The sequence below is a fragment of the Nycticebus coucang genome, chromosome 4 (genome assembly GCF_027406575.1).
Source record: "Nycticebus coucang isolate mNycCou1 chromosome 4, mNycCou1.pri, whole genome shotgun sequence".
Taxonomy (NCBI): domain Eukaryota; kingdom Metazoa; phylum Chordata; class Mammalia; order Primates; family Lorisidae; genus Nycticebus; species Nycticebus coucang.
Window position 1 is genome coordinate 7,987,887 of NC_069783.1, and position 25,250 is coordinate 8,013,136.

General features: G+C 44.7%; 2 protein-coding genes across 7 annotated transcripts in view; one reads left to right on the forward strand and one right to left on the reverse strand.

The window, feature by feature from the left end:
• ITGB1BP1 (integrin subunit beta 1 binding protein 1) overlaps positions 1-25,250 on the reverse strand; it is a 250,104-nt gene that overhangs the window by 164,273 nt on the left and 60,581 nt on the right. The window lies entirely within an intron of this gene.
• ASAP2 (ArfGAP with SH3 domain, ankyrin repeat and PH domain 2) overlaps positions 1-25,250 on the forward strand; it is a 193,073-nt gene that overhangs the window by 125,102 nt on the left and 42,721 nt on the right. For all 5 annotated transcript variants that reach the window (XM_053587850.1, XM_053587846.1, XM_053587847.1 and 2 more), the window contains exons 8-15: positions 3,053-3,128; positions 3,423-3,509; positions 9,895-9,998; positions 10,093-10,162; positions 16,018-16,105; positions 21,071-21,119; positions 21,202-21,368; positions 23,752-23,885. In XM_053587850.1, the coding sequence (XP_053443825.1) occupies positions 3,053-3,128; positions 3,423-3,509; positions 9,895-9,998; positions 10,093-10,162; positions 16,018-16,105; positions 21,071-21,119; positions 21,202-21,368; positions 23,752-23,885 (775 nt within the window). The remainder of the gene's footprint in view (positions 1-3,052; positions 3,129-3,422; positions 3,510-9,894; positions 9,999-10,092; positions 10,163-16,017; positions 16,106-21,070; positions 21,120-21,201; positions 21,369-23,751; positions 23,886-25,250) is intronic.

Genomic DNA, 25,250 nt, shown 5'->3' on the forward strand with positions numbered 1-25,250 from the left:
CATAAAACAAACAGAGATGGCCATGTTCTAAAAAGTGGTAATAAGTGTGGAATTGATATGTTCTCAAATACCCGCTGAGAACCATTGTGACCAGCTGTTGCTCCATGAGCTCGGGCTGCAGAGTCAATGAGATTGGGTTGGGGCCACTGGAGAAGTTTGCTGTCAGGACTGGAAAGGGCGGACAGGTCCTTGGACACTAGGAGGGCCTCAGTGGACAGAGAAGCCACACTGCACGGTGGGAGCTTAAAGAGTGCATCCAATGGGTGTATCTTAAAGGTTTGAGAATCTGGTGAGGCAGGCTATAAAATGTTTAATAGGAAACAAAATTTGATTTGGTAATGTTGATGGTAAAATTCTTCTACTGAACCTTGGAAAAGTGTTCATGGGCTCAACTTAAGAAACTTGCCAGGGCTAGCACTGAGGCATGTCTTGGTGACTGCAGGCAGCAGAACAGCAGCTCTGCTCCTTGATGCCCTCCCACCCCCACACGAGGGCCGAGGGAATTTTGAAACTATGCCTGAGTGCTCAGACGCACTCAACAAGGAGGGTACAGAAAAATAAGGAATATGAAAATTGAAGGGAGAAGGTTTTCCGGGTGGATGGATGGTTAAGATAAGCTGGGTTGTTGCAAAGATGAAATCCAAATTCAAATCTAAATTCACATTGTTATTCCAAGTGCACCACCCAGTGTCTTGCAGGAAACTATGTCTGTGACAAGAAACATGTCCCCAAGCACTTGACTCCACTGCAAGGTGCTCTTGCCATAGGGAGAGTTGCCAGGTTGCAAAGGTTCTTGGAGCTGAACACCTGTTCCCTCTCCCCAGGGGTATTTTTGTGTTTATCTCCTGTATTTTTGTGTTCTGCTCCTTATCTTGGTACTATCTTTTTTCTCCTGTTCTCTCTCACTCTCTTTCTCTTCCTACCATTTTACAAGAATTTCTACCGATTAAGGAAATAATTACATAAAGGAAAAAAGGTAAATAAAATGTAAGAACCAGATGAGTTCATGGCAACAGGGGAAGCTCCATTTCTCATCCCCGTGTTCTTTCGCCTAAATTTCCTTTTCATTTGAAAAGAAGCATCTGGTACATGCTGGCCACATGCTAAGTCCTGGGATTTCTGTCCTCACTGCAGTGGTAGAATTGTGGACAGATCATGAGGACACTTTGACTCAATTGCTATGTCAGCAATGTATTCTATATTTAGGAAAAAAAAAAACAGGTAAAATACAGGAACAAGAATATAAAGAATTATGTGTATATCTAAAGATTAAGTAAGACATCCTAACAGCCCAGCCTCTGCGGCACCTGCTAACTAGCTGGCAGCCCCCCATCCTGCATGTGAGCTTCCCTCTCCATCCTCCTTGGAATTGCTCTATTCTGTGCCCTGCCTTGTTGTCTCCACAGCCTCTTTGGTTTGTGTCACACTTGCTATGGGAAAGCTGCACAGGGCTGCTGCTGTTTACTTTAGAAGAAGTAAACATCACCTCACATAACACGTGTGAAACCCAGATTCCTTTTTGTGAGACAGAGTCTCACTCACTCACCCTGGCTAGAGTGCTGTAGCATCATAGCTCACAGCAAATTCATACTCCTGGGCTTTGAGCAATTTTCTTGCCTCAGTCTGCCAAGTTTAGTTGGCACTACAAGCACCTGCCACTACCTCCTGCTAGTTTTTCTATTTTTAGTAGATTGCTCAGGCCTTGGCCTCCCAGAGTGCTAGGATTACTGGTGTGAGCCACCATACTCAGCCAGATTACTTTTTAAAATTAGTCTCCTTGGTATCCAGTAAACTGATGGAAGTTTTGAAAGCTCTTTTTCCTTCATTAGTTTATTTCTTTATTCAGCAAATAATTGTGTGCTTGAGGTGTGCTGGGCTTTGTGGATACTGTGCCCTTTCCTCACAGAACTTCAGATCAACAGAACTGTATTTTAGTTTTTGGCCGGGGTAGGTTTGAACCCAACCACCTCCAGCATATGGGACCAGCGCCCTACTCCTTGAAGAACTGTATTTTAAATAACCACACTAATGAATGCATATTGCAGTTTTGGTAAGCATTCAGAAGGAAAATATAAAATGCTTTGAGAGAATTATAATGAGGAGACCTCCTTCAGAGTTGGAGATTTACTTTGAAGTAAGAAAGCTTCATTAACAAGGTGATATTTAACTTAAAACTTAAAGAATGAGAAGGAATCAGCCAGGCGACATAAATATTCTGCAGGGAGAAGCTTTTAGAAAGCAGAAACAGTACATGCAAAGGGCCTGGGGCAGGGAGAATTTGGTGGCCACTGAGGTACAGAGAGAAAGCCAGTGTGGAACCAAGTGAATGAAGGGATACAATGGTGTGGATTGATGCTGGAGCCCGTTCACATGGCAGTGTAGGCCTTCTTATAGGTTTTGAATTTTCTCCTGAGATCACTGAGAAGCTTTATTTTCATTCCTCTCAAAAGTGTGATGCACTTCTGAGACAGCGCTGAACACCAGCCTACTGTTGCTGGGGAAAAAAACGTGTGTTGCTTGCGTTGTATTTCACTTGTTATAAATGACCTTACAGCATTGAGTTCTCAGCTTGAAAAAGAAGATTCCTTTGAATATGTGATCTCAAGGTCTCTGTGCATGGCTGCCTGCTCTGCAGATGTGGATCACGGCCGTTGGTGTGCAGCGGAGTTACTTGGTTCTTTTCTGTACCTCTCTTTTCCTCTCAGCTGTGGTCTGTTGAGGAAAATCCTTAGTCCCTTCCATTTGGATACTCAAAAGACTCTTGAACCAAAGCCCTTGCTGTTGTTTGTCAGTAGAATCCTCTTTCCTTTTATAAACTTAAAATTGGGATCTCAAATACTTAGGCTTAGTGCAGTTCCTTTTTTAGTCACTTCTAATTCTGAGTTGTCCTCTTATTCTTGGTTTGTGAATATTTTTAAGGTTCTGTTCATACAGTCTTTTTCTCCCAGGAATTATGTGACTCTAGTCACTTTTAAAGTTTTTTTTTCCCATGTAACAAAATAGTTTTTTCTTTCATGAATTGCAATTTCTGTTTTTCCTTTTTCCTCCCCAGTTTTTTCCAGGATGGACTGAAGGCAGTGGAAAGCCTCAAACCTTCCATTGAAACACTTTCAACAGATCTTCACACAGTGAGTAGCTTGCCTCGCACGGTGGTGTCAGAATGGCTGGGATGCAGCAGATATTTTCACATCGGTGTTGCGTCTGCACGCTGTGCTTCCCAGAATGAATAGCCCTGTCTTGTTGCGTGGAGTGTGGAGTTCCCACTCCCACCCCGTCTTGCTTGGAGGGAAGGTGTAATTCATGAGGGAGGCAGGTGTCCTGATGGTACATAATCACCCTAGAACAGTAACATTCCTCTGTGTTTTGATCTCGATTTTCTGTTTTTTATTATTATTATTATTTTTATTATTTTTCTGTCAAAGATAAAACAGGCCCAGGATGAAGAAAGAAGACAGCTGATACAGCTTCGGGATATTTTGAAATCAGCATTACAGGTTGAACAAAAGGAGGTGAGGGGATTTAATTTTGAAATATCACTGTTTTATCCCTGTGGATCGGAGGCTTCAGGCCTGAAGAATGTGAAAAGTCATGTCTTCTAGGAGCTCACTGTGAGCCTGTGTCAGGCAGCATTAAAGCATCTAGTATGTTCTTTAAATTTAGTTCCATAAATCTATCTTTTAAAATATGTTTATTTGGGTGGGGGGAGCATTTGCTAAAAGGCATGGCCTTAATGGCAGTGTGTGTAGTTTTTTTGCTCTCTTAGTTGCTAAATGAGTGGCTTTTAGTGGCTTCATCACAGAGGCCATAAGTCATCTGTGTCATTTATTCAGTACCTGGAACTCTGTGCTGTCCCTGCCCTGACGTATATGGACATAATGGGTGACCATCTGGGGCTCTTCTGGCCCCGAGGTTGTGTTTCATAAGATGTGAGGGGCTGGCTTTTCTCATACAGCTGCATCCTGATGGGCAGAAATCCTGCCTTTCTCTCACATCACTTGTTTTTTTTCTTTTCTTTCTTTCTTTTTTTTTTTTTTTGCAGTTTTTGGCCGGGGCTGGGTTTGAACCCACCACCTCCAGTATATGGAGCTGGCGCCCTCCTCCTTGAGCCACAGGCGCCGCCCTCACATCACTTGTTTTATATAACTATGTCTGTGTGCTAACACATTAGCAGTGATAGTTTGTGTTTTGAAGGACTCATTAAAAAAACCACTAGAAATTGCATTTTAAAGATAATTTATTGTATTTTCACTACAATGTAGATATTATAACATGGATTTATGTTAAATTCTTCTTTGTCAATAAAAGGAGCATATCTTAACATATTTGTGGATTTTAGGTCAGTCACTGAACTACTTAGCAGAGCATAAAGTTTACTCTTGGCAGTTTGATACGCTGTATTTTGCTGTAAGTTCTTGTACTATAACTGAATATTGTTGTTTTTCTCCCAAATGCATTTACCTTTTGTGACCGAAGTCTAGGAGAGTAAGTAGTTCAGTATTTTAACTGATTGGAAAATTGTGCATGCTTTATTTATGAACTTATAAAATATATATATATGTATATAGCTTCCTACAGCATATTAATGGCTGTTGGCATTTTTAACTTTAACCCTTCCTCTTTCATTATAGTACATTTTATTAAAGGCTAAAGAGTTTGTGCAAATATTAGTGAAGTGGACATTTTCCAGGTTGACAGGTTACGCCTTTGCCGCCACTCCTTCGATGAAGCAGCTCCCTGCCGCCTCCACCCTCTACCCTCCATCCTCCCAACCCCCACCCCACGGCTGAACCCTACATATCCTTCTAGTCTGTGGGAAGCCCTGACTTTGGAGCACTGCCTCTGGTCACCCCAGCTCACAGTGATCTGAGTTCATAGAGCGTGTTTTGCTCGAAAGACTTAACTCCAGTCTCAGCCTGTTCCTTTTTAGGTTGTTGGCTGTCCCTTATGTGCACTGATGCCTTTTCTCCAGCTGGACATTGTAGGGCCACAAGCGCTCACTGTGTAGGGTCTTAGTAACACGGGTCCACTGAGTGAGACCTTGGAGAAGTTACCCTCAGCGTGGTAACCCCTTCCCAGATGAGCGAATATAGGCCTTGAGGCTTTGGTATTCCCAAACATGGAATATGAGCCCAAAAAAAGAACTCATAGAGAAAATAGTGACCTAATTGTAACTAGTAGAGATGGTGCTAGGTTTGGGGTCTAGAATGCCACCCAGGCTGATGGATGTGGTTCACAGCTGCTTGTCTAAGCAGGAGGATCAAACCATGAAGCAAAGCTCAGGTTTAAAATAAGAGCAGCTGCTAGTGCAAAGGCCGCATTTGCTTTGGCTGTGCAGGATCAGGGTTTGGGGAAACTGGCTGCCGTGAGCAAGCTGGTTGCTTAACAGCTTTGCAGAAAGTATTAGAGATTTAACAGCGTGGCCCAGAAAGCTTGTATGGCTTGTTTTTTTGGCGACCAGCCCATCTGCCCCTGACAGCACAGAGGGGTCAAAGGAACCTTCTTTACTGGTTCTCTCTGGCTTCAGGCCCAGCTGGCTCCTTGTCCAGACCTCACTCACCAGTTTCCTATTGTGATTGTGTTTTCTGTATGGTGGTACGTGGGGAATTGGACAATCAGTGAACACAGTTGCAAGTAATTAGCAAATGTCCATTTACATTTGAATTTCCTGTGTTGTAAAACGATTTCTGTGATGGGGCTTCCACTTGTGTTTCTCTAATTACAGTGAGAATTGACCACTTGGGCGTTGTTGTTGAGGCTCTCACCCACTTGGTTGGCTTCTCTTCTGTGACTTAGAAAACCAAAGGTGTTAGATGATTTTTATTCAGTGTTACAAATAGTTGTACAATATAGTCCATGGAAACTAGGTCACGTGCCTGACATGCTGGTAGAAGCCGGTGCTCCTCACTCTGTTCCTGTCAATCTTAGACATCAGAGGTGTGAAGACATGAAGAAGGCAGCCGTCACAGTGTGGTGGCTTCAGGCTGCTTTTCTTTGTCACCTGGGGCTGTGCCATTATGGTCCCAGGGCCCTCACACCTTCCAGTCACTTGACAGTCAAGCTTTGTTCTTGATACTTTCTGCTCTTAGTGAAAGGGATACTCCTGTTTGACTTCTCCATTATTTTATTACGAAAATTTTCAAACTTACAGAAAAGTTGAAATACAGTACAGTGAACACCTATGTATTCGCCGTGGTATTTGACTTTTGGGAAAGATCCCATCTGAAAAGTTAAAAGCCTCAGCACTGCTCGTTTTGCATGGTCTTTCTCCTCCCTTCTCTCTCTTCCCCTCCCTTTCTTCCCACTTCTTCTGTCCCTCAGCTTGGCTTCCTCTTCTGAAGCATCCTGTCTAGTAGGATGTGGTTGAATAGTTTGTGCCATCCAGGTACAAAGGTCCACTATAGCCATAATTTTCCTCTAACTCTAGCTTTCCTGTCTGCGTTTGCAAACTTTCACAAACCATGCCCAATTCTGGCCTCGATCAGAAACCTCTGCCGGGTGGCCACCTGCTGCCTCTCCTGCTGAGCTCCTGGGTGGCCTCGCCCTCGCCTTCGCCTTCACGTCAACCTCAGTAGGGGATGTGTTCATTGACTCACACATTCAGCTACCCCTTTGTCTGCTGTTTTCTCTAAGTCAGCACTGCACACACATATCCCATAATAAGACATAGCTGTCACCACTTCGGGAGCACTTGGTCTGGGGGTGGGGACAGAGAGGCAATTAGGGGTACACAAATGCAGCTCAGCTCCAAGAATGGGTGCTGAGGATGGGCAGGTGCTGTTGGAAGTGATTTATTTCGCAGAGGCTGCAACTCCTAAGCTGGGGCTTTGGAGGATGATTAAGAGTTAGCAGGGTCCCATCAGGGGGGCAGAGGTGGTTGGCCCGGGTAGCTGTCTAGCAGAGCAGAAGACATGGATCCTACTGTTTGAATCCTGGGTCTGATTTTGGGCACATTGCTGGACCTCTCTCCATGCCTTGGCCTTTTCACCTATAATATGGCCCTTAGGGAGTTGTCAGAAGACCTAAGAGACCCTTTCTGATGACTTAATCAGTAGACACTAGTTCATTCATTCATTCAGCAATGAATGGACTAGTTAGTGTCTTTTGCCTTGTCCTCCATCCTTGTGGCACTGGCCCCTCTCCACTCCTCCCCACTCAGCTCCAGGGGTATCCTGTGGGCTCCAAGCTCCTCCCCAGATCCCTGACCCAGGGCTCTGGCCACCCTCACCTTGCCATCCCCAGGCTGTGTCCCCCTTCTCCATGAGTTCCGTCACTGGTGAAGGACTGGGCTGCTCCTCTCCACTGCCAGGGCATTTCCTGCTTGCTTCACTTTCCAGGCTTCTTTAGGTACTTCTCACGTGTCACTGGTAATTCTTACAACCACCTTGTGGGGCAGGTAGCATTCGCTCACCGTTACAGCTGGAGTCTAAGAGAGGATCAGTGCGTTTGCGGAGGCTCCCACAGTGATGTCGGGGCCAGGATTTGGCCCTGATCTGTTCCACCTTGGGCCTGTTATTGTTCAGCTATGTCGTATGACTTTAATATCTTACATCACAGACTTTTAAAAATTATCCTCAAATAATGGAGAACAGTTGGTAATGAGTTTTGAAAACACAGACCAGGGCTCAGGGCTTGCTCAGCAAGTCTCCAGCTCCTAGCTGTGCCCACGTGGACGGACATGCCTGTTATACCCCCAGAAGGTGGCAGTGCGCTGGACATCAGAGAGATGACTCCTTGACAGTTTCTCAGTCACAGGAGTTGCCTGAACATACTTACTGAGCTGTGGACAAAATATAACAGTTGTATGATAATCTAGAGCAGCGGTTCTCAACCTGTGGGTTGTAACCGCTTTGTAACAATGAAAATACGTCCTGCATATCAGATATTTACATTATGATTCATAACAGTAGCAAAATTACAGTTATGAAGTAGCAACGAAAATAATTTTATGGTTAGGGGTCACCACAGCATGAGGAACTGTATTAAAGGGTCGCAGCATTAGGAGGCATTAGGAAGGTTGGGAACCACTGATCTAGAGTCTTAGACAGTCCTGGCATTCTTACTCAGATGTGAGTAAAGCTGTATATGATATTTGTAACATAGTAGGCAACATCACCCGTTTCCCCCATTCCTGAAGATTTCAGATACTGAGTCTACTGCTCACTTGGGCAGATTCTGCCTTGGCAGGAACCAGTGGCTAATACTTCATCAGGCCACATAAAAATTAAGATCCAGATAGTGCCTGGATCTGAGAACTTATCTAATGTCACGGGGTGGAGGATGTATGGACACAGAATTTTATGAGAGCTTTCTGAGGTTCCATCAAGTGGCTGCTTGATTTATGTCCTTCAGACGCAGTTACTGCACGGGGAGGCTCCCTTGGTCCAGTCTCTGGTCATCCTGTCTCTCTTAGGGAAGTAGAGTGTGTTGGAGAGTCTGAGCATTAGGGCAACACGGACTGCCTTGGCAGGTTGCCTCTCTTATATGAGATGATTCTCTCGCACAGAGAGACTCTTTTCCCTTGGATTGTATTCCATTAAATGGAAACGGTGACGTGAAAGGTCTGGCTCCCTTTGTTGTGTTTTTGCTTGGATCAGGTGGTTTATACAGGTTAGAAAGGCTATTCTTGCTGAAATAATTAGTGCTAAATTAGTGGTTTTGAATTTTATGTTAAACGGGTTGTCTTCTTTTTAATAAATTTTTGTGTGGTAGTTTAACTTCAGATTTGCCTGCATGCTTTAGTGATTCAAGAATGGTCTGGTCTAAAGAAAAGAACAGGACAGTGTAGTTTCTTCCTTAACTTCTGGCATCAGGTCTTATTCTTTCAAAAGAAGAACTTCCTTTATCCTGTTCATGATCCTGCAAATAGCTCTGATTAGCATGCCTGGCAGGAATGCTGTTGGCAGTGTGGTCACATGATGTCACCACCCATTTTGTGCCGAGTTTTTCCCTCCCCAAATCAACAGACATGTTTCTTGGTGGTGCAGGTTAGTCTTTTGACAGGTTTATTTTTAGTCTTTCACAGAGAGTGCATGCAGGTGAGCAGTCTTTCTTCGTTTTCCTTCCACTGCAGAGCTCCCAGCATACTGAAATCTGGGTTTGCTCCGAATTGCTCGTGTGGTGTACTGGCCTTCTGAGAGGACGTGGAGGCTGGCACCAGCCTCGCCCCGCGAGGAAGCCATGTGCCCCGTCTGTCCAGAGGCCTGAGTGCTGCGTGAACTCTCTGTGGAAAATGAGTTTATTTCTCCCATTTTGGGGTCCGCTTGTTTCAGGGTCAGTTTTCAGTTCAGTAATGGAGCGTGCCTCGTGTGAGCAGTGCTTTTGTGGGGGGGGGGAGGGTGCAGAATTTAAAAGTCAGTGCCAGACTCTCGTGTTCCTGGAAGACTTAATGTTCTGATGAGAATACTCCCCTATATCTACAGATCCAGTGCAATCCCTACCAAAATCCCAGCTACAGATTTACAAGCTGATTCTAAAATTTATACAGAGATGCGACGGGCCCAGGGTTGCCAAAACAATCTTAAAAAAGAACAAAATCGGAAGAACTCACACTTACTGCACAGTTAGAATACTGCAGAGAGTGTAGTCCTGACGTAAGAAAAGGCATCTAGATCGCAGAGATAGAATTAAGAGTCCAGAAATAAACCTTTACATTTAGGGACAGTTTATCTTCAACAAAGGTACCAAGACCATAGAGAAACATAGGTGCCTGTTAGATAGCATTTTTGAGTCCCTCGATAGGAATTTTATGTTCTTCTTTTAGTGTCATGAGAAGAAATTTCTTCAATTCATCGTTTTAAAAATCCACATGTAGGCTTAAGTTTCCTTCGTGTATTGCTTTTTAAAAAAGATTGGGACCCGGACAGGATTAAATACAAATTTCTGATCATTTTTCAGGACTCTCAAATTCGCCAGAGTACAGCTTATAGCTTACATCAGCCTCAGGGAAACAAAGAACACGGAACCGAGCGGAACGGCAGCCTGTACAAGAAAAGCGATGGGTACGTCAAGTGGGGTTTGGAGTTGACACACATGTTCACTATCTCCTGTGTCCAAAATGCCTAAACTTTTATTGTTTCTTCCATTATCCCCAAGGATCCGTAAAGTGTGGCAGAAAAGGAAATGTTCAGTTAAAAATGGCTTTCTGACCATATCCCATGGCACGGTAAGTGTTCTCTGTTAATCGTGGTGTCTGCTGTAGTTAGATGACGTTCGGGTTGGAGGACTCAGTGATGTTAGCATAAGTTGTTGTTACAGCATTAGGGGTGCGTTGTTTTAGAACTTCCTCGTTTGAAAAGCGTGTTTGGACTCCTTCTCGATTCTGTGCACCTGCTTCTGTGCCTTTCTAGTCAGATGGAGCCCGTTACCTTTCCCTGCCTGGCAGAGTCAGGAGTGACCAAGAAGCCAGGTTGTCTTTGTTTAGAAGCCTGTGACTTCCAGAAACTGCAGAACCACAAACTGTTCCTCTGCCGTCTTTGTCTCTGGAAAGTGAACATCTCCCTTGGGAAGATTTCTACTTTTCCATTAAGGGGAAAATATTCAAAGGGTCAGGACTCTGGGAATCAGAAATCCAGGAGGAAAGCGGTCTTAGTAATTTTCTTATAGGAAGCTCGTGTGCTGTGTCTACCCTTAAGCCCTTTTTGAAGAAACTGTTTGAGAAGAACAGGGTATATATATTGAGCTTATGAAAAAATGGGATAAAATTCCTTACCAACCCAGCTCTGAGGCCAGGAACAAACATAGCCCTTCACACTGTCGGGAACTTTCCATAGTGGCTTCAGGCATATTAACACCTCTGCTGGTGTGGCTGGCACTGGTGAAAGCCAAGGAGGCTGGCAGACAGTTTGGGGAATGTCTCAAGGCTGGTTGGTTGCTGTTTTTTTGGTAGTGAGAATGCTGAATGTGGTTTGCAGGTCTGTTCCCTGGGGGAGGCTGCATACTAGCACGTGCATACTAGCAGCTGGGTCATGTTAGTGGATGGTGGTGGTGATACTGCCTCCCCCTGTCCCTCTGGTCCCTGGTGAAGGCAGAGCTGTGCAAGCACAGATGGGCTTTTTAGTTCCCTGTAGAAACATTGTCACTCCACATGGGGTCCAAAGAAACAGCCCTGAGGTACTTAGGAGTGGAGAAATAGAGTATCCCCCCCAATTGAAGGATGTCACAGAACCAAGGATTATGTTCCAGGTGGGGGCTTCATTTTTGCTGATTTCATCATGGGGAAGGAGAGAGACTAGAACTCACAATATACCAAGTGTAGTTTGTAGGGACCTCTCGGGACCTCTGGCCTAGCGGTCTGAATATATCTCTTGACTAGACAAATAAAACTTGTTTCGGGTGGCGCCTGTGGCTCAAGGAGTAGAGTGCCAGCCCCATATACTGGAGGTGGCAGGTTCAAACCTGGCCCCGGCCAAAAACTGCAAAAAAAAAAAACTTATTTCATTTTTCTCAAAATCCAGCTTTCACTGGTCATAAGGTCACTAGCTCATCCCTGGACCATGCAATTTGAATCTTAATGTGACATTCCTTCCATATGGATGAGTTCTAGACTAAGGGGAGGGAATTTATTGAGCCATCACTCTTCTTTAAAATTAAGAATGTTAGACTGGATCAAGCCAGGTTCCATTCTTGATCTGAACACCTGCGATTCTGTCTGTGGTTTGCTTTCAAATTGGTTGGCTGCTCAGTCATTTGTTTTAACTGGGATTGGTTGAAACTGTTAGAAAATCAGACTGCTGGTCCATGCTTTTACAGCTCTTCAGTCAGGTGGCTCCCCTAGGTCCAGGACCTCAGCTTAAGCCAGTGAGTGACTCTCCGTCCATGACAGATGAAAACAAGCCTAGTAACTTTTGCTGACAGCATAAACTTCACTTCAGGTCACTTCGATTGCACGAGCTTCCTGGAACTCAGAAGACACCGAGGCTTAGCTGTCTTTGCATTGTGATGGGTTGCCCCAGTCTTCAGCAGATAGTGCAGTTACAAGGAGCATCACTAAGATGCTGACAGCCGAGCTTGTCATACACCATGCAAGTGTAGTAAGTGCTCCGTGTTTTCAGGGGAAACCTCCCCAGGGAATCTCAGATTGTGAATGCCTCCTTATGCCTTGGCAGCCATTGCCATAGCTGCAGGGGTGGCAGAGGCTCTGTCCTGATCCCCACCCCACTGCCTTACATGAAAATAATAGATTAGTTTTATTTCTTTTCTTGCCTTTCATTATTTGCTGTTCTGCTCGCTCTGGACTTCAGACTCCTGGAGACAGCTCCCTGTTAGTGCATCTGCTGAGTGTTTGCAAGTGGTGATGCAAATTAGCCTGCACCAGGAAACAGAGTGGAGAGATGTAAGCGGGTGTTGGTGGTATAGTGGTTAGCATAGCTGCCCTCCAGAGTGGAGAGATGCCTTTTTTGTTTGGTTTAATTTTTATTTGACTCCTTCTGTAGTTTACCTATTTAAGCAGCATCTCTGGAGTGTGCTAATTTGCCATCAGAAGAAGGCAAATTTCCAAAGACTTGACTGAGTCAGTGGGACTCCTAAGAGCAGTGTCTGGTGCACAGCTGAGAAGTGGGTCGTTAGGAAGTGGAAGCGCACAGGGTGCGTTTGCACGGCCAGGAAAGCCCTTCCCAGGAAGCTGGCAACCTTTGGGAAATGGCATTGTTATGTTCTGGGTTGAAGCAGAGGGATGAGATAACATCCGGGATGGATTCAGTGAAAGCCTGAGTTTGGTATTCCCTGTTAGCCAAGTCCGCTTGTATTTTCTGGCTCTGGGAAGAAGTGACTATTGGGAGGACAGAACTTTAATTAGTATCCTCTTTGACAAATTCACAGCCTTGCCACAAAGGCCTGGAGACTCTGCTTATACTGCAAGAAATATCCACTGGCTCTTACACAATCTAAAATTTTTAAAAAATGATCATCAGTCATGTAGAAACAATATAAACTTCCTTTTAAAAGCCTGATAAATTGGAAAAAAGTAGAATGGCATGAGTAAAATCAGAGAATTGCTAATATCTTGTTTATTAATAATAATTGCCTTTGTTGCAAACACCAAGGCTATTATTAGATCTTTTTCTACCCACTCCTTGCTGAGTTTTTCTAATTTTTAAAAATTATTTATTTATTTCTGAGACAGAGTCTTATTCTGTCACCATGGGTAGAGTGATATGGCATCATAGCTCACAGCAACCTCAAGCTATTGAGCTCAAGGGATCCTCCCTCAGCCTCCTGAGTAGCTGGAACTACAGGCGCCCACCATGATACCAACTAATTTTTCTATATTTAGTAGAGACAGGCTCTTACTCTTGCTCAGGCTGGTCTCAAACTCCTGACGTCAAGCAGTTCACCTGCCTTGGCCTCCCAGAGTGCTAGGATTACAGGTGTGAGCCACTGTGACTATTGGGCCTCCTTTCTAAGTTTTTTTTGTTTTTGTTTTTTTTTTAACTAAACCAAAGCTTTTCCAGTTTTATCCTCAAGGAATACTGTTTATCTTGTGACTTAGATAAAACTATCCTATAGTTGAGTTTTAAATGATACACTTTTTTCCAGATTGTATCAGGGAAGGAATTTAACGGATAGAATTTTTTTTTCCATTAATTTTTCATACAGCTTTGCTGTTAGCTAATGTTTAATGTGAATGGAAAACAGCAAACAGTAATTTATGTAAAACAGAGTAGCTGATATTTCTTAAGATCAGCTTATATGTTTGGGGGACCCATTCTTATCATTGTCATTTTTGGGTATAGAGCCACATTTATGCCTTTATAATTATCTCAGTGGAAAATGAGCACCTTTCCCCATACCTTGGGGAAAAGGACTACAAGGTGGAGGTGGGGGACTAGAAGGGATAGTAATAATTTAAAGTGTGGGTCTGTGCTGATGCCGGTCTGATAGCTGTGCTGATAGCTATCTGTCTTAAAGATAGGTCCAGGTAAGCAACTGTCTCCCATAAATACCCATGTCAAGGGCAGGGAGGACAGTGGCAGTTCAGTACTTGAGGCAGACCTTGGCTGGCTTGTTCAAATCTGGCTTCCCCACTCCCAAGCTGTGTAACTCTGATCAATCAAATCATTTAGTCCATCCAGGCTAAACAGTTCTTACCTCAAAGGGCAATTAGGAAAATGAAATGAATTAATTATGAAGAATGTTTAGAACCGTTCCTGCCTCATGTAAGTACATAATAATAATAGCTGACTAAATGTAACTATTTTTATTAAAAAGCATCTTGTCGGCTTGGCGCCTGTAGCTCAAGCGGCTAGGGCACCAGCCACATACATCAGAGCTGGCGGGTTTGAACCCGGGCCTGCCAAACAACAATGACAACTACAACCAAAAGAAAAAAAGAAAAAAAAATAGCTGGGCGTTGTGGCAGGTGCCTGTAGTCCTAGCTACTTGGGAGTCTGAGGCAAGAGAATCACTTAAGCCCAAGAGTCTGAGGTTGCTGTGAGCTGTGATGCTATAGCACTCTACCGACGGTAACAGCTTAAAACTCTGTCTCAAAAACAAAAAAAAAAACAAAAAACAACAACAACAAAAATCATCCATGAAAGCGCCTGTGCAGTTATCAAAGAGCACAAAACCCTTTTGCTGCTTCTGTATGAGACTTAGTGGACTCCACAATTTGGAAGTGGCCCTAAAAATTGTACATACACAGTTGTGCAATCATAGCGCGGGCACAGGCTATGGGCTGTACCCCGTGTTCAGTGCTTAGCTGCATAGGTGGTCTAGGTGCCACCTAGCACTTGTCACTATAGAAAGGGATCAGATGGTGTGTTGGATCCAGGTGATCCTATTGGGAAAGTCCCAAAACTGGTGGTGCTTTTACTTGAAACTGGCCAAGTTTGTAAGCTCAGGCAGAGCATGGAGGCTTCTAATACTGATTTCTGATGATCCAGGGATTCTGTTAGATTTACGTAATATGGAGAATATCTAGTGACTTCTATCAATCCAGCCTTGCTTTTCCAACTTCGGCTTATCCAATTTTGTATTTACCAAACCTAAATCCTTCATGCTACAAGGCAGGGTCCAATTTTCATGGAGACTCCCTTCCACCTCCACCCCGACTCTGTGGACTTGGTGGAGAGAGCCTGTTGGGTCTGTAAATGTTTGTGGGTCTAATAGGTCTGGCCAGGTATGGATGTGTATGTGTGGGTATCTGGATCCCAAATCCAAGCTTTTTATCTTGAAGCAATGGGTGGCCAAGAGGAGAGAGAGGTAAGACACAGGAACAATGGAAGCTTAAGACATCCTTATTGGATCTTACCTTTAGTACCTTGGTAGGGAGGTAAGATCATCCCATTCATACTTGGAGATTTCTCTTAACACTTCTAAGAGGCATTTTGCCATTCAGAATTTTTATTTCTGAAATTATCGTTTTACCCTCTGCCCTTTGCTTTTTTGAACTAACATTCTTTTTTGAAACTGTAATGAAATAGTCGTTTTTAGCACATCTCTGACAAACGTGTTGTGATCTGTTGTTGCCATTGTGTGTTGGAGGTTACTGACACACGTTTGAATGAAGTATGTTTTGTTGAAATGCAAGTGACAATAAGGGTTGGCATTTAGGAATACGACTCTATTTTCTGTCATCACTTCTGACAATAGGGAAAATTATTTCTCTGCCATTTTTATGCAGATATTACTTTCCCTGGAAGGGAGGTTTAAAATCATCAGAAATTGAGCTGGGTCTTATTAGAATCAGAACTGAATGTCTCAGGCTTTAGCTGTGGAGCATCTCAATCTTAGGGAGTCCACTGCCAGCACCCTCAAGCTGGCCCTGCTTGTCCCCTCTCCAGGCAGCTCTGTGTAGGCTGCAAGTGTGTCCTTGCAGGTGGGTGGAAGCCTTGACAGGGAGCTGAGGTTCAGGGACTCCTGCAGTGTATCTCTGACATGCCTTCCTATGTAAAGTCTGCTTTTCGAAAGCTATCTTTGCAAACTAGTAAAAAGTCTGCTCTTGCTATGTTTTCAGAGAGGAAGGACACTGTATGATTTTCCATTCCCACCCAGCATCCTTTTTTGTTTGTTTTCAAACAGGCTAACCGACCTCCTGCGAAGCTCAACTTGTTAACCTGCCAGGTGAAGACCAACCCTGAAGAGAAGAAGTGTTTTGACCTTATTTCACGTAAGTTGCTTTCTAAGATGCAGAACTGTGGAAAAACTATAGGGCCTCAGTCCCATTTCAAACACTGTGTTTTAAGGAATTGGCTTCTGAGAAGAAATGCCCCCTTTTCAAGTGCCACCCATACTCCATTCCGGATATTGTACATAGTACAATGTAAACCTACATTCCGGATATTGTACATAGTAATAAGGATTTTTAGCTGGGCCTGGTGGCTCACACCTATAATCCTAGCACTCTGGGAGGCTGAGGTGTGGGTGGATAGCCTGAGCTTAGGAGTTTGAGACCAGCCTGAGCAAGACCAAGACCCTTCCTCTAAAAATAGCTGGGCGTTGTAGTGGGCGCCTATAATCCCAGCTAGTCCAGAGGCTGAGGCAAGAGAATCACTTGAGCCCAGGACTTTGAGGTTGCTGTGAGCTATGATGCCATGGCACTCTTCTGAGGGTAACAAAGTGAGACTCTGTCTCCAAAAAAAAAAGACAAAGGATTTTAAAAAGGACAATTCTGTCCTCAAAAATTTGCATAACTTGGATGATAATTAGAGTTGCTATGAAGCTAAAATGGTAACATCTTCAGCAGAGCCCTTGAAGTTTCAGGTTCGAAATTGTTTTATCTTCCTCAGAATGTAGTCTTTCTGCTTCTGTACATGTTTCTTTTTTATGGTAGTCAGAAAAGAATTGCCATAGAACCGTGTATTGTGGCAAATGATTCCTCAGCACCCCCTAAAAAAAAAAAAAAAGCAAGTCTTGTGCTGTCTAAAAGAAACTAAGACAAACATTTTGTCCTTGGTAGTGCTTTGTGGCAGGGTTACTGTTTGGAGGAAGAAAGGGCCGTCTCCTCTTCAAAGAGACAGTCGCTAGGGATTTGAGCACAAGGGTTGACGTTTGAGAGGAAATCTCCAGACTGTATGGTGTGGGGATGACGTGATGCTGTCCTACTAGCTCCGTGCCCTGAACAGGAGATGGCTACTGTTTCTAATGTCTGTTGACTTGTACCGTTAAGGGCTATGGAGTCATTTATTGTGTGACTTTGTGCTCCGTGTCCACTTTGCCAATCATGCCTTCTCCTCCCCGAGTTTCCCTGTAGCATGTGCTCTGAGTTATGCCGGGGGGAGGGTTCACATATTCTGTCCTTTGGACTCTAGACTGATTTGGAAAATAAAAATTGACTCTATCCTGCTTTGAAAGTCCATCCCTACTCAGCCTAGTATGGTCCACAGATTTGGTTATGCCTTCTCATTCAAGCCTGCCCTTTTTTCATATAAAATGTTATAAAATGTTAAGTATTGATGATAGTTTAAAATGTGATAACAGGCTGGACATGGTAGAACGTGCCCACAGCTCCAGCTAGTTGGGAGGCAGAAGAATTGTGTAAGCCTGGGAGCTTGAGTCCAGCCTGGACTGCATAGTGAGACCCCATCTCTTTGAAAAATAAAAAAAAGAAAAGAAAAACATTATCACTGCCACAGAAGCTTGAGTTAAAGAGAGAAAAACTTGATGATGTAATCCTATGTTTGCTGGTGGCTGGGGAAGACTCAGGGCGTTTTAGGCCTTTTCGTTTTCTGAAGTAGCCAACCCATGATAAACTGTGTTACCCTAATTGTAAAAGTCTCCATGGCATATAACAGTGAACTGAGATCCACTGAGCCTTGCTCCCAGGTGGAGATGGGGACAAGGACATCCTCCCTCAGCTACCCCCAGGCCCTCCGGCTCATCCCATAGAGAGGTCTGGCCAGACACTAAATGGCAGAAGCATTTACCTCAAGTTATTCCCCAGCCTACACCAACATGTCAGGCCCCAGGGAGGACCTGTAGCTGGTAAGGGTGGTAACTCCCTGCCAGGCAGGAATTATTGGACACTTGTGGGAAGACAGTCCTTTGTACATCTGGCTTCAGGAGAGCACTGTGGCAAACTGACATTTACCAAGGCCCAGTCAGTGTCTTTTCTGCAGCCTAATGCATAATAATATCTTCAGGAAGGACTTTCAGCCTGTGATAGCCAGAAGAGCTCCCTAAGCCCGGATGGAGACACTGTCATGAATTTACTAGAGTCCATCGTCATCTTTGAGAAAAGCTCACCTCCTTCCTCTCTCCCTGCTTGTCCCATGTGTAAAATGAATCCCAGTCCTACAAATTCTTCATCCTCAGCTAGTTTGCAAGTGGTGCTACTTCTCAGGAGCATCTGTGGCAAAAACACTTTGTGCAGTGCCCTCTGGGCTTGGGTGGCTGTGAAATGCTTGAAACGTCTCCCAGCAGTGAAGTGCGGTGAGCACCCTGGGAAGGTGAGGGGCATGGGGACAAGAACTGATTCTGTGCCTGTCTTAGGAGAGGCCGTTTCTACCCTCTCACTTTCTTCCTCTGCTTCCTGCCAAGGCTGGCGGGCTGAGTACCACAAAGATGCCTCTGGTCTCTCAATTCATCTAGGTGGTTGGGCCTAGGCACTGAGGATGCTGGTTTAGGTGTGGGTCTAGCAGACACCTCACAAGTCACCCCTGCCTCCCCATCACCCCAGAGAAGGGACAGACTGACTGGCTTCCCTTATTTCCTGCAAGATTATCTTTCATCCTCCTTTCCCCTTAACAGAGATTCTATTTTGTTTACACCTGATCAAGGCATAGATGGGCCCAGGCTTCTCCAGAAGTGCATTCTGTGGCAGGGCCTGCTCTTCTGGGAGCTTGTCCACTTGCCCTTGGACTGACCCCAACCTTTGCAAATCCAAGTCTTGAGCCATCATCCTTGAATCACGCAGGTATCCTGGCTAGCGTGGAAGGAGCAGGAGAACTGTGAGGAGGTCTGGGCCGTCCTCTCCCTAGGACAGAGCCCAGAGGGAATCGGTGACTCTCCAGGCTCACAGGCAGGTTAGTGGCCAGTGGAAGCCAGAGCCCCATCCAGGGGCTGGCCTTCCTGGGCCACCAGCATGTCAGAGCCCTGGTTATCCCCCCACATCCTCTGGAGTTTCTTCTCCCTCATAGTTGGGACGCTGGAAACTTCTTTGTTTTATAGGCATCTTGGGAAGAGTCTGCAGTGGAGGGGATTCTTATTTGGAGTCTTCCACAGAGGTTTGCTCCTGATTCTCCAATCTCCACACGTTAGAATGCAGAATTGACCAAAGGCAGTTGGCTCCCCTTCACACTTCAATTTCCTGCCTGGTCTGGCCATGTAATGGCTCAGACACAGGGCGCTGGTGTAACTGCTGCTGTGACAGCTCCCTGGGAGCTCAGGGATCTGCTTAGCAAATCAGCTGGCGACCCCGAGTGGGGCCTAGATTGTGGATCTGCCCCCTTGTTCTCCCAAGATGAGGCTGTTCCTGCCAGGTCAGTCCTTGGGAGCAGGACAGAGTAGCCTTGACCCTTGTTCCTTCAGCCTGGTTCAGCCGCTCACATTTAGAATCAAAAAATCAAGTTCATTTTCTGGACTTGAAATAGTTCTCTTAAACCTTGCTCCTCTCCTCAGTGACAGATTGATGGAGTGTTGTTCCACTCCCTCCTCCCCTCACCCCCTGGTGTTAAGCAGAAAGTGGAGAGATGGCTGGGGCCAGGGGCCAGACACCTGAGTCCTCTGCCACTGGCTGTGCTTCTCTTTGCCACTTCACCTCTCTGAGCTTCAGCCTCAGCCAGTCTACTCGCCAGGAGTTGTTCTTAAACCAAAGTGCTTTCAGGAGTAAAAACCACTGCCGGAAGGTGTGTGTCTGCTCACTGGAGGGGTACAGAGGTTTACTGTGTTTTTTTCAAGAAACTCTGCTCTGCCATCTGCAGAGGCTGAATCTCCTCCCTTTTTTCCCTCTTTTAAGAATTTAATTTCTTTATTTTACTTTGTTTTTGGACAGATTGAAGGTAGTCTCCGTATCTCTTATCCAGCTTGCCCTATTGTACAGTAGTACGTGGTAAATGTCATCTATCATAGGTAGTTACCAAAACCAGGAAATTAATATTGGCTTGATGCTCTGAACTAAAAATTGTACTCTGATTTTATTAATTTCCCACTAATGTCTGTTTTCTGCTCCAGGATTCCAGACAGGACCCCATATCACAATTTAGTTGTTGTTTTATCCTATTCTGTTTATACCTGATCCAGGCATTTATCCTCTGTCAGCCTCTGTCAGCCTCTGTCACCTTCTCTTCTACTCATGGTATTTTTTGACAAGAATTGATCCTTTCTTCAGTCAAATGTCCCTTAATTTGGATTTCTTTGTTGTTGAAATTTCTTTATTGTTGGATTTCTTTGGTCAAATGTCCCTTAATTTGGATTTCTTTGTTGTTGTTTTTTTACCATGATTGGACTGAGGTTGTATTTTTGGCAAGAATAGCACAGAAACTAGAGTGTCTGTCTGTCTCTCTCACATGCGCGCACGCACAGGTCCCCAGCTGGGCAGAGCGCCTGTCAAACCTTGCCGATGGCACCTGTGTGTGAGGAGTATAGGATAAACCTTGCTGATGCCACCTGTGTGTGAGGAGTATAGGATTTTATATCCAACTATTATTTTAACACTGCCCTCTTGCTTTACTTGTATTTGTATAATATACAACTCCCAGGAATATGTTATTCTTAGCCTTTCTCATACTAATCTTTTTCTGAGAAAGCCAGAAAATTTCAGAGATAGTCTCTTCAGAACAGGCTTTTATTATTCAAAGGTCTTTGTAGGGGCCAACTGTATAGTGAGTTTTAAAAATAAAGCTTTTGAAAAAGATACAGTTTTCATGGAAAAGCTTCCATTTTTGGAAGCTGCATCTTTTTAGACTTGAACAGGGGAATAGGGCAGGTTTATGAGTCTGCATTACCAAGCTGCCGTTGCCACGCGAGGGCAGACCTTTGAAGGACGCCGAGGGAGTGCTTGACTTTATACAAATCATTCATTTCCTAGCAGAGAGCTACGATTACTGTTGAGGTTGATTAGAAACTGTTTTCTTTTGGAATTTTGTATGGATCCGTGTCTGGACTCACAATTGATGAAATTCCTCTTGCCATGCAGATGACAGGACGTACCACTTTCAAGCAGAGGATGAACAGGAATGTCAAATGTAAGTTACCTGGAGGCGGATTTTGGGCTGTACTTAGTCATCGTTCTTGGCATTTAACACAGTGTCACTCTTGTTTTTCTAGATGGATGTCTGTGTTGCAAAACAGCAAAGAGGAAGCTTTAAACAATGCATTTAAGGGAGATGACAACGCTGGAGAAAATAACATAGTCCAAGAACTGACAAAGGAAATCATCTCAGAAGTCCAGAGGATGACGGGCAATGATGTGTGCTGTGACTGCGGGGCCCCAGGTGACTGCTCTGCCTTGGGCCCTAGGACAGTTAAATCCCATTCTGATTCACAGAATCCTCTCATTGACTTTTCACTTTTGTTTCCAACATGGAATTAAGGGCAGCTCAGCTTGAGTCCATCCCAGGACACAAATGTTTAATGAACTGTGTGCAGACCACAGAGAGGAGAGGGGTGGGGAGACGTTTGCCTGCTATACCCCAGAGCAGGATCAAATAAGATGGCCTGATGTGGCTGAAAAGATTTAGGTGCTTTCTGAGAAATGAAAAATAAAGGGTGCTGTGAGGGTGAAATCAAGGTCATCCGGCCGTCGTGCCAGCTCTAAGAGGCGCATGCGGAGGGAATGCTTGATTTTATAATTCTGGTGTCTGTGCCCAGAATTTGCTCCCTTCTCTCTTTGTCCTACTTCACAGAACTTACAAAGTAACTTTAAGCTGCTGTCTATAGCTCGGTGACCCTGGGTGAGACACTTATTTTGATAGATGTCAGTTTTCCTATCTGTAAAGTAAAGGGACAAGTCCCTTGTAGCTGTCACATTCTGTGAACTGAGATGTTTACTTTTGCATCGGGGTGAAGCACATTAGGGGCTTCATTTTTAATGCATATGTAGTGTCACCAACAATTTTAACAATTAGTATTTTAAAAGCGTACGGAATTGACTGATTCTAATTAAGATGGGATAATGTTGGTGGGGGCTGAGGCACCTATGTGGGTGCCTCTTCTGAACATTCCTAAAATGAGAAAACTTGGGGCTTGGCGACAACAGTCAGTTACCTTTCATTCCTCTAATTCTATGACAGTTGCTGTGAAAAACAAACACAGCCAACACAGAGTGGACAGTTGAGAAGCCTCATTAGGCTCCAGTTAACCCGAAGGCCATCTTTGGGTTCCATTAAAAGTACCTTTTTGAGCTCGGTGCCTGTGGCTCAAGCGGCTAAGGTGCCAGCCACATACACCTGAGCTGGCAGGTTCAAATCCAGCCTGGGGCCACCAAACAACAATGTCGGCTGCAACCAAAACACAGCTGGGCCTTGTGGAGGGCGCCTGTGGTCCCAGCTACTTGGGAGGTGGAGGCAGGAGAATCGCTTGAGCCCAGGAGTTGGAGGTTGTTGTGAGCTGTGATGCCCTGGCACTCTACCCAGGGCGACAGCTTGAGGATCTGTCTCAAAACAAACAAACAAAATACCTTTTTGGCAGGAGACGAGGTAGGTGGGGAGTATAAGCAGTGAATTGTGATCTTCAGAAAGGGTAAAGATAGTACTTACACAGATTTTTAAAACACTTCCATAAAGGACTGAAAGCTGCATACTTTCTTGTTTTAAAATGCCAGGGCAATGCGGGTGATATGTTATAATACACGATATAAAGTCACCTAAACGTGTACACGCAGCCCCCTAAAAGCACGATACATACAGTATAGTATTCTTAGACAAGGGCAAACACAGATGCCCTAGAAGATTTCCTAGCATGGGTAAAAATTTTTATAAATGGGGAATTTTAAAAATAACTTCACGATTACCTAGTGGCTGAGGTTGCCATAATCTCTTGCTTGAGGGCAATAAGCAATTTGGAAGAGAGTTGTACTTATGAGCTGTGAAAATAGACTCAGGTGCGTCTCATTTTAGTAAATTCAGCATTCATCTGTCAGGCGTTCCCTGGGTCCCTGCTGTGTGCTGAGCACATAGTGGGATTCTTCAGTGAGTAAGTAAACGTGCTGTGAGGGGGATGCATGGCTTTGACCTCAGGTGAACACAGGCTGGAGTCTGCTCTGTGCTTATTCATGAGCCTTGAGTCTGAGCTTGTCAAAGCTGCCTCCCTGTCCTGGTCATCTCCTGGGCTCTCGTAGGTATTAAATGAGATACCCTTCAAAAGTGCTCTGTGATTTCTGGAGCTCTCACCGTGTGAACTATATTATTGCTTCCACCAGAGTGCTGAGCACAGCACATCAGAAACCCAGAGGGTACGTTCTCTATTATTATTCACGTCTTTAGGCAGGTGTATTTTCAGCCTATTCCCCTTATGATACTAGACCTTGGCTGTCTCGTGTTTTTTTTCTTGCTGCATGCTGCTTGTTGGTGATGGGTGTGATCTGTATTCACCAGCCTGTGGTCACTGGAGTGCAGTATCCTCGTTACTTCTGCACACTTAGCCCTATCATTTCAGTGAATGGAAGAATGGGGAGATGGCAGAGGGACTAACAGGAGACAGACACCTGCACATACATGGGTTGTATGTAAATTGGTGGTAATTATGGGTGAATGAGGGTCCCAGCTGAAATGCTTGTGCTCCAGACTCCTCATTCAGTGACTGTGCAGGGACAGTTCTGGCCCTGGCCCTCTTATGACTGCAAATTCAAGCTCAAATCTGCCCTGTTGTCTTCGGCAGATCCCACGTGGCTTTCTACCAACCTGGGCATCCTGACCTGCATCGAGTGTTCTGGAATCCACCGAGAGCTGGGGGTTCATTACTCCAGGATGCAGTCCCTGACCTTAGATGTATTGGGAACGTCTGAGCTGCTGGTAACTTTGAAATCTTTGATTTGGTGTTGGGAATAAATGACCTGGAAGCCAAAGTTTTTATTTTGGTATTTGAATCCATTTTGGCTTCCTGAATTTCCAGTCGGCAGTGGTCGTTGATATGTTGCCAGATGGGTTTGGGTGATTAGAAATGCAGTGATAATTCCTCATTTTCAGCTGCTAGTAGTTGGGGGCACTTCTTGTTGCAAAATGTCATTCTTAAGTGAATAAAAGGAAGTGAAATAAAAAAGGGAGTATTGAGACTAGTGTAAGTTACTGTTGAAATGCCACAGGATGGTGGCCTAGTCCAGTTCAGCTCATCCACCAGACAAACACAGAATCCAGAGCCTGGCAACAGTGGGATTCCATCCCCCTCAGTTGCCAGCCCCCTCCACAAGGCTGTGGTCACTGCTTTGCCTCTGCCTCCAGTGAGTACTCTCCCGCCCCACGGTGTCCCCCTTGGGAGGGATATTGGTTTTTGTTTTTACTGCCTTCATTCCTGAAAACATCTTTCATTCTTGGTTCAGTTGATCACACATAAGCCATGGGGGGAGATAGAGGTGTTTTCAGTGAAGTAGCTTTTAGAATATTGAGCTCATGGCCCCACAAGGTGTGTCAGACTTAGGTTATGCTTTTGGTCACCTGAGACATGAGCATTTAAGGACTGTTTTTTTTTTTTTTTTTTTTTTTTTTTTTTTTTGTAGAGACAGAGTCTCACTTTATGGCCCTCGGTAGAGTGCCATGGCCTCACACAGCTCACAGCAACCTCCAACTCCTGGGCTTAAGCGATTCTCTTGCCTCAGCCTCCCAAGTAGCTGGGACTACAGGCGCCCGCCAGTTCAACGCCCGGCTATTTTTTTTTGGTTGCAGTTTGGCCGGGGCCGGGTTTGAACCTGCCACCCTCGGTATATGGGGCCGGCGCCTTACTGACTGAGCCACAGGCGCCGCCCTTAAGGACTGTTTTTAACATCCACAGTTGCCAGTTAGAAAGTAGCACTTGAAATTTTCCATGAACCAGCTGGGTATTGACAGTAAACAGCAAGTAGATATTGAGTGCCATTGATTTTAATGTTGAATGTAAAAGTTACATCTAGAAGATTTAATGTCAAGAGCAAGGGTCTTGACAGAAAGTCAATTATTGAGGTCCATATTCCTCTCAGGGGGCCATCCATCTTAATTGACGATGTCTCTAGAAGCAGAGTGTCTGAGCTGCTAATGCACTCTGAACTTTTTTATCAAACCTTTTCAGTCTTTCCAAGGAATTCCTTTATGGTCTCAAAAGACAGAGTTGGGAGGAAGTAGAGTGGATCCTGGTGGCCCAGTTAGTAACATTCCTACTAACTTAATACTGAAAACTAAGCTAGACTG